This window comes from Magnolia sinica, chromosome 19, assembly GCF_029962835.1.
Source record: "Magnolia sinica isolate HGM2019 chromosome 19, MsV1, whole genome shotgun sequence".
Classification (NCBI taxonomy): domain Eukaryota; kingdom Viridiplantae; phylum Streptophyta; class Magnoliopsida; order Magnoliales; family Magnoliaceae; genus Magnolia; species Magnolia sinica.
The window spans coordinates 9,355,245-9,362,832 of record NC_080591.1 but is presented as its reverse complement, the minus strand read 5'-3'; the positions used below and the strand labels follow the sequence as shown (position 1 = coordinate 9,362,832).

Below are 7,588 nucleotides of genomic sequence, written 5' to 3'. Positions count from 1 at the left end.
TGAAAGGTCCCAAAAGTTGTATAGCACCGGACAGCTACCTTTGGCACACCTCCCTATTTAATTAAAAAAATCTAAAAGAATTATAGCAACATCAATGCAGTGATTTGAAAAAAAGAAAGAAAAGAAAATTAAGAAAGCGTGTAGTAGTAAAGGAAAATGTATTCCTATTTTCTCTCGATGATAATGAATGAAAATGCATCCGAACAGCCAAGATGGCGTGAAAGCGAAAGTCAATGTCCCCACTATTAAATACGAGCGAGGGTCGTCGTCGTCCAAATTCCCATCTCGGGCCGCCCAAATAAGCTTGGAAGGAGGTTTGCTACAGTACATCCCGACATATGGGATCACGATACGACGTCGGGACTGTAGCCTCTAAATCCGAGATCACTTTATCTACACCGTTTACATGATGGGTCTCGGTGTATACGGTGTGTAGAGGTCAATCTAGACCTATTAAATTGGATTTATTACAACCCTTGATAATTTGGCTCTCGGTCAATTTGGATGGTCATAGTGGCTTTTATGTAATCGAAGCGTTGAGATGCTCAATACGAGGTTTTTCATTTTTTTAATTAACCTCCGCAGTCCAAGGTTTGTCCTGTAACTGGTTTGGGTGATTGAAAAGAAATCCAAATCCAACGAATAAATTCGCGATGAATAGTGTTAATCGATACCTCGCTTCCCTAGGGAGGGAGCGGATTAGGTGTTATCAAATAACACCTTTGTGGGTGTTACCCTTACCGTGTGGGGCCCACATTAATAACTTTTTAAAATATCCACGCCGTCCATATGGTTTTTCATTTCTTTCTATACTGCTACCCAAAAATTAAACAGATCCAAATCTTCAGTGGACCATACCACTGGATACAGTGGTGAATGACCATTAAAAATTTTTTTGAAGGCTACAAGAGTATTGAATAAATCTGATATTTGTATTTTCCCTTCATCCAGGTCTTTTTGATCTTATCAATGGTTTTGATGGAAAATAAACATTACATATCTTCTTACGATTGGCCTGCGAGGTTTCAATGGTAGGCATTCAATCGCCGCTATTTCCTGTGGTATGGTCCACATGAGATTTCTATCTGCCTAATATTTTGGACCACAAATAAAAATGGGCTGGAAAAACGGATGGACGGATTGTATATACAATAGATTCATCAAGGTGGGCCCCACGGTGAGGGAACACCCACTAAGGTGTTACCCGGTTAACACCTAATCCGCTCCCGCTTCCCCAACCTCCCCATTATTCACAGAACCAAATGCAGGACTTATCCCATACGTTTGCGGTGCACCATGATCCCTACACATGCACAAGTTTACTGTTGGCATCTGACCGTCCAAATTGTGCTTCCTGTGGTGACCAATCACTACTACCACCCTACATATCAAGTGGAGGTTTAAAAAAAGTACTGTTATAACCAGAACAATCTAACGGTCCTGATTAAGAGTTTTGTGCTGGTTCACCATCTACAGTGAAGATTCATGATCTGGATATGAAATGAATCCAACGGTCCTAGATTCAACAAAAAATCAGAGGATCGTGGCTGTGCTCTAATAATATAAGGGCGGCTGCCGATGATTAGGGGCCTTTGATTGAGGAACCTGTTTGCCACGTGTAGATAGTCTGTCTAATATTTGGACGGTTGGATTTGCCAGTGTGTGGATGTTTTTTCTTAAAAATAGAATAAAAGAGGAGAGAGAGTAGATAAGCATGAGAGAGAGAAAACCGCTGGCGAGTCCCGTCGGGCGCCCACAGTCCAGGAGGAAAACCAGATCCGGGGAAGGTGGTTTTGGTAAAGCAGTTTTGTACGGTTTCCAGAAAACCAGGAGTGGGGGGGAGAGGTTTTCCACGATATGTGGCGAGCCGCCCGCAGTCTCTGATCTGAACGTGGTTGACACGCGCTGCCCTTGTAACATTCATGGTTTTGGACCCGCTTGCATGCCTCGCTTCGCTGGTTTCCACTTTCGTGTTTTTACTCTTTTGCCCTTCTTTTTTAATAAAATTACTACTTTAGACTTACCCGCGTCGGCGCTTTCGCTGCATGAAGTGACGAGAATAGCCCTGCTTACTGGGAGCAACATGGACGCTGATTAGGTACTGTCCCCCGTCTGTACATGGCTAGGAATGGATAGGGATTCTCAGGGCTACTATGATGTATGGGTTTCATCCACACCGTTTATCCATTTCTTTCGTATTAATTTGGAGTATAGGCCTAAAAATAAGAAAATTTCAAGGCTCAAGTTGAGCACATTATACGGACTAAATATCTACTGTTTTAAACTTTTCAAGGCCATTAAGCTGATATTTGTGTTTTTCCTCCGATGTGTCTACGTGATCTTATGAACAGTTTAGATGGAAAATAACTGTTATGATGGCCCAAAAAGGTTCTAATAAACAGTGTCATTGTTATTTAGTTATGTGGTATGATCCACTTGAGAGCTGGATTTGCCTCATTTTCTAGCTTGTACCTTAAAAAGTGGCAAAATGAATAGAGATGTGATCAAACCCATATATTATAGTGGGCCCTTATAGCTATAGTCTATTTTTATTAGTTGGGAGTACTCGATTTGAGACGCTCATGAAAAGTCATGTTCTACACCAAATCTTTGGACCATGTCTTAAAATAAAGCAGATAAAAAACTCTAGTAAACCATACAATATAATTGAAACATAATGCATTTATTATTAAGCCATGCATGTTACTTTTACTTGACTGAGTTGAAAAATATAAATATTACCTTAATCCAAAAATATTGTAACCCGCTAAAGGTTTTTAACTCATGCCATTTGTGTTCCATTCTCAAAATTTCTTTACTCTTTTATAATCAGAGAAAATGTCACACGATACTTCCCCGACAAGTCCATGATCTGAATGATTTTGCGACTTTGTGCTGTAAAATGAGGCATATCAAAAAACCACAAGAAATGGAATAATGAGGATAGAGACCTACCTTCAAGCCTTGCGGGAGTTTACTGCGGCGTGCATGTGAAGCTGTTCTAAGACTATTCTTGCAGAATAAGCTAGAAATATAATTATTAGCTCAGTACAACGTTCTTGTAACTTAAAAAGGTTTTTACCTTCTGCAATTCCTGTTTAATTTTCAGATTTCACTAACTTAAGTTTTAAATCTAACTCGTCTTTTGAGGCCAGAGTAAATGTCAGCTTACCCTCATTAGCTTCTGCAAACAAACGGGAACTTTGGCTCTCTTGGACACACGGTCGGCAAGGAAGTTAATCAAAACCATCCAAATAGTTGACCGGAGTGTATTGAGCTTTTAAATAGTTTTAACAATTGTTTGATGGTTAGGATCAAATAGTTAAGCATGATTTTCGGGACAATGGTGGGTCCACTGATTTGGGTGGCCTGGATTGATTCACAACATTGAAATGGTGCACGAATTTAAGGCAAGGGTTCATGCCGTCCAAAGAATGCCAATCCACACCGCTCGCACCTACAATGGATTGTTGGTACAGCATGCACTTGATCGGGTGATCCTAACCATGTCATTACCCTGCTGAGTTCCTGGCCACTCACCATTTTATTTTTTTTTTTCATTTTATGACCATGATCAGATGGGGTAGGTTAGTCTGATCAGTATGATTTTTGGATCAAACATCCATCATAATGGGTCCACTAATTTGCAGTGTATGGGTTGGTGTGAATATCAGTGCATGTATGCCACACGTACTGGGGTTGAGTCTCTACAGTTCAATAAATTGCAGGCGAGCATCTATGATACTCTGCAATGGAAGTGCCTTCAATCAATTGTAACTCTTCAATGAATCCAAATCGTCCATCCGATGGAACCACTAAAATTGAGACTAACGGTGGAAAGATTAAAACGATCATGTGAGTCAAAGCATTAACATTTATCAGAATTGGGTCAACTTGGTTGGTTGAGATCCTGTACTAAATATATCTTTGGAGCGGTCCATCTATCTTGGGCCCACTTGATGAGTGGTCTAAATTTCTCATAGGATTTTTCGTGTGCCTGATTGTAGACTGAGGGACAGAAAGTACAGCCATATTTAATAATTAATAAAAATCAGGTTGAATTTCGTTTTCTTACATCGGATGCAGGGAATTCGGAGGTAGACTACGTAGTCATCGGAGTGTGGCTACAACTCCCAATGTAGTGGGGGGTGTGGCTTCAACCAACGGAACACAACGTAAGAGAGAACGTGTATGAGATCCATACCGTTCATCAACCGTTATGCCTTACAATCACCTAGTACAATAAAAATTGTGTCAGTCCAGTACTTAGGTAAGCCACACGTTAAGGACTTGGGATAAGACACCCACCATTAGTTGTGTACCGGGTCCACTGTAGTTTATATATCCAATCCAATCCATTCAAATGACTCCTCTCACTAAGATAAACACACCCTTCAAAAATGCTGCTATCCTTACAGCCAGGTGGACCACACCACGTAAATTCAAAACTTGTAGGCAGATTTTCACCGTTTATTACAATGTGGCCCACCTGATTTTTGGATAAGTCTGATATTTTGAATCAAAGGCTAACACTAGGTGGCCCACCATGTTTTGGATCAAATTCACAAGCGGTTTGTTACAAAATGGTGTACCACAGCCGTACCCAAGCCATGCAACGCAAACAAAAGGCTAAATTCGTAATTTCAAACCCACGGCCCGTCATTTCCTAAACTCGTGGACAGAAGAACCCAAGGGCAGTCCGTCCAACACTTTCCCGAATAATAAAAGCCCACTTTCCATCCTACCACTCCCTTGGAAACCACTGGCCACCGTAGAAATCCACGGCTCTCCTTTCCATGTCCCACCCCCACTTAAATACCCACACCCTCCCATTCTCTTCCCGATCAAACCTCTCTCTCTCTCTCTCTCTCTCTTTCTCTCAATCAACCATAGCTGTAGTAGCTTTCACTAGTACTTGATTGTAGTGGCCATGAGGATGAGCTGCAACGGTTGTAGGGTTCTACGCAAGGGCTGCAGTGAAAACTGCAGCATACGGCCCTGCCTACAATGGATAAAGAACCCTGAATCTCAAGCCAATGCCACTGTATTTCTAGCCAAGTTCTATGGCCGTGCTGGACTCATGAACCTTATCAACGCCGGCCCAGAGCACCTTCGACCTGGTAATTTCTTTTCCATTTCCCAACCTTTGATTGATTTGATCATTTGGGTCTTATTGTATTTCCTGGATTTCATATGTTTGGAAATTTGGATTGGATTTTCCCAATCTTTCATAGGTTTTATCATTGGATTTTCCTAATCTTTTATAGATTTTATCATGTGGGTCTTGTGGTATTTGAATCGATTTTCTTATATGCGTCTGGATTCGGTTGGATTTTCACATTCTTTGATCGATTTTATCATGTGGGTCTTATCGTATTTTGTGGATGGATGTTTGGATAGGGTGGATTTTTCCAATCTTTGGTTCGTGTTTTCAGGTGGGTCGTAGTGGATTTTCGGGGATTTTCAGATGTACGGAACATATTTTTTGTTTTTGTTTTTTCAGTCTTTCATCGATGATTTCGTGTGGATGTGGTTGGGTTTTTCGTATTTCATAAGTCTCTGATTCGGACCAGATTCTTCTGGTGCTGGGATGTTTTTCTCTGTCTGATTGGATTTTTCGAATTCCAGCTATTTTCAGGTCCTTGTTATATGAAGCCTGTGGACGAATCGTAAACCCGATCTACGGCTCGGTCGGCTTGCTCTGGTCTGGAAGCTGGCAGCTTTGCCAAGCCGCTGTCGAAGCCGTTCTCAAAGGCGCGCCGATCATGCCAATACCTTCCGAGACAGCTGCAAGCCCCAGCCCTCCAATGAAAGCGTACGATATCCGACACGTGTCCAAGGAAGAGACCTCCGCGACTCAGGATCTGCACAAGGTGAAGACTCGGAGCCGGTTCAAGCGCTCGGCTAAGCCAAAGCCAAAAGTGGACTTGGTATCCGACGCGGCTGACGACGAAAACCCCGACTCGACTCCCGTCTGTAATCTGAGGTGGCGCCGTTGTTACCCTGACGACATGGACCGAGTCGGCTGTCACGACTCGTCCTCGAGTCAGCACTCGGAGCCGAACGCGGATGGCGATAGCCGAGAGACAGAGAGCATGTTTTCGGTCGAAACGGTCGAGGCTTCTCTAGTGAGCCGGGCCGAGCAGGAGCCGGTCGGACTGCAGGATAGCCGAGCCGATGACGGGGATGTTGAGCTGGAACTGACGCTTGGGTTCGAGCCGGTGTCTCATGTCAGCCGCACTCATGCCGCGCGACACGTGACAATGCATGGCGAGATGGACGGCTGTGGTGCTGACACGTGTAAGGTCGAGCTGGGCCTGGATCTGCCGGCGTGATTTTGCCGTAAGAGACGGGAAAAGCAGTTTTGGCGGTGTTGGGATTTGTTTTCTAGCAATCACAATAAGCCCTTTTTTGTAATTTCTCTCCTGTTTTAGTCTCTTTTTAGTGTTTTTTTTTTTTTTTTGATATTGTGTAAACGTTTAAATATATAATATAGAGATATATGTATACGTTTATGTGAATATGTGTTATTAGAGCTGGATTTCTAAAATGCGCATGGTGCGTACATTATTATATCAACGTCGTTTTCTGACATGGGATGCGTATTACACGCCAGGTGAAACGATCTTATCGTTTTATTTGGAGTGCCTGTTGCCCATCATCCGTATGGGAGCGGATTAGTTGTTACTGCCGTGGGGCCCACCTTGATGATGTCTTGTGCATCCACGCCGTCCATCCGTTTTTCCAGCCCATTGTAGGTCGTGAGCCCAAAAATTAAGCAGATTCAAATCTCAGGTGGACCACACCACATGAAAAAGTGGTGATTGAAAGCCTACCTCGTAAGCTAACACGTAATGTTTATTTGCCATCCAAGGGCAGCTTGGATATACACCACGTTCATCAAGGTGGGCCCCACACGGGGGTAACACCTAATCCGCTCCCCGAGCGTATTGTGTGAGGAACCTCTGAAATGGATACAACGGTCCAATTTACTGGACGTGTGTGGTCCACCTGATGAACGGATCAGATTGGTTATTGCGCCCCAGAATCTACGCGTGGGGGCTCACTCAAGGGATGGGTTTTAGCTCAGATGTGGGATAAGCTATTAATTGTGATTAATGAGTGTTTAATCTGTAATTAGCAATCTCTTTGGATGTGGGTCCCACACGCTCTGTCAGGTTGTGCTTAACTTGTTAAGGAAACCTAACACGAAAGTAATAAATAATACGCAACTTTGTGGGAGTTGCTGTGTGCTGTTATTGGAACTGGATCCTCTACAACACCCGCTTTAGGCAGCGTGTGTCCACTATGCTGTGTATGTAAAATCCACTCCGTTCACTAGGTTTCATCCTCGATTCTAGGATCTGGGGATAAAAATCAGCTAGTTAGACAACTAAGGGGGGCCACACCACGGGGAACAAGGGAGATAGGATATCAACTATGGGTTTATTTGTGGGTCCACCATGGTGTATCAAAGCCGTTAATCAGGTGTAAGTCGCCAGTATTAAGTACAAAATAATAAATTCAGCTTGATCCGAACATTAGGCGGTCGCACCGCGTGAACTTTAGACATTTAGGGTACGCGGTT

At 43.1% G+C, this 7,588-nt stretch overlaps 1 protein-coding gene across 1 annotated transcript; it reads left to right on the top strand.

Annotated features, from left to right (window-relative positions):
* Positions 1-4,766: 4,766 nt before the first annotated feature.
* On the top strand, positions 4,767-6,521 carry LOC131234978 (LOB domain-containing protein 41-like). Its single transcript, XM_058232012.1, has 2 exons — positions 4,767-5,120; positions 5,629-6,521. Exons 1-2 carry the CDS (start codon positions 4,931-4,933, stop codon positions 6,333-6,335), a joined length of 897 nt encoding a protein of 298 aa, XP_058087995.1. The 5' UTR covers positions 4,767-4,930; the 3' UTR covers positions 6,336-6,521.
* The last annotated feature ends 1,067 nt before the right edge of the window (positions 6,522-7,588 follow it).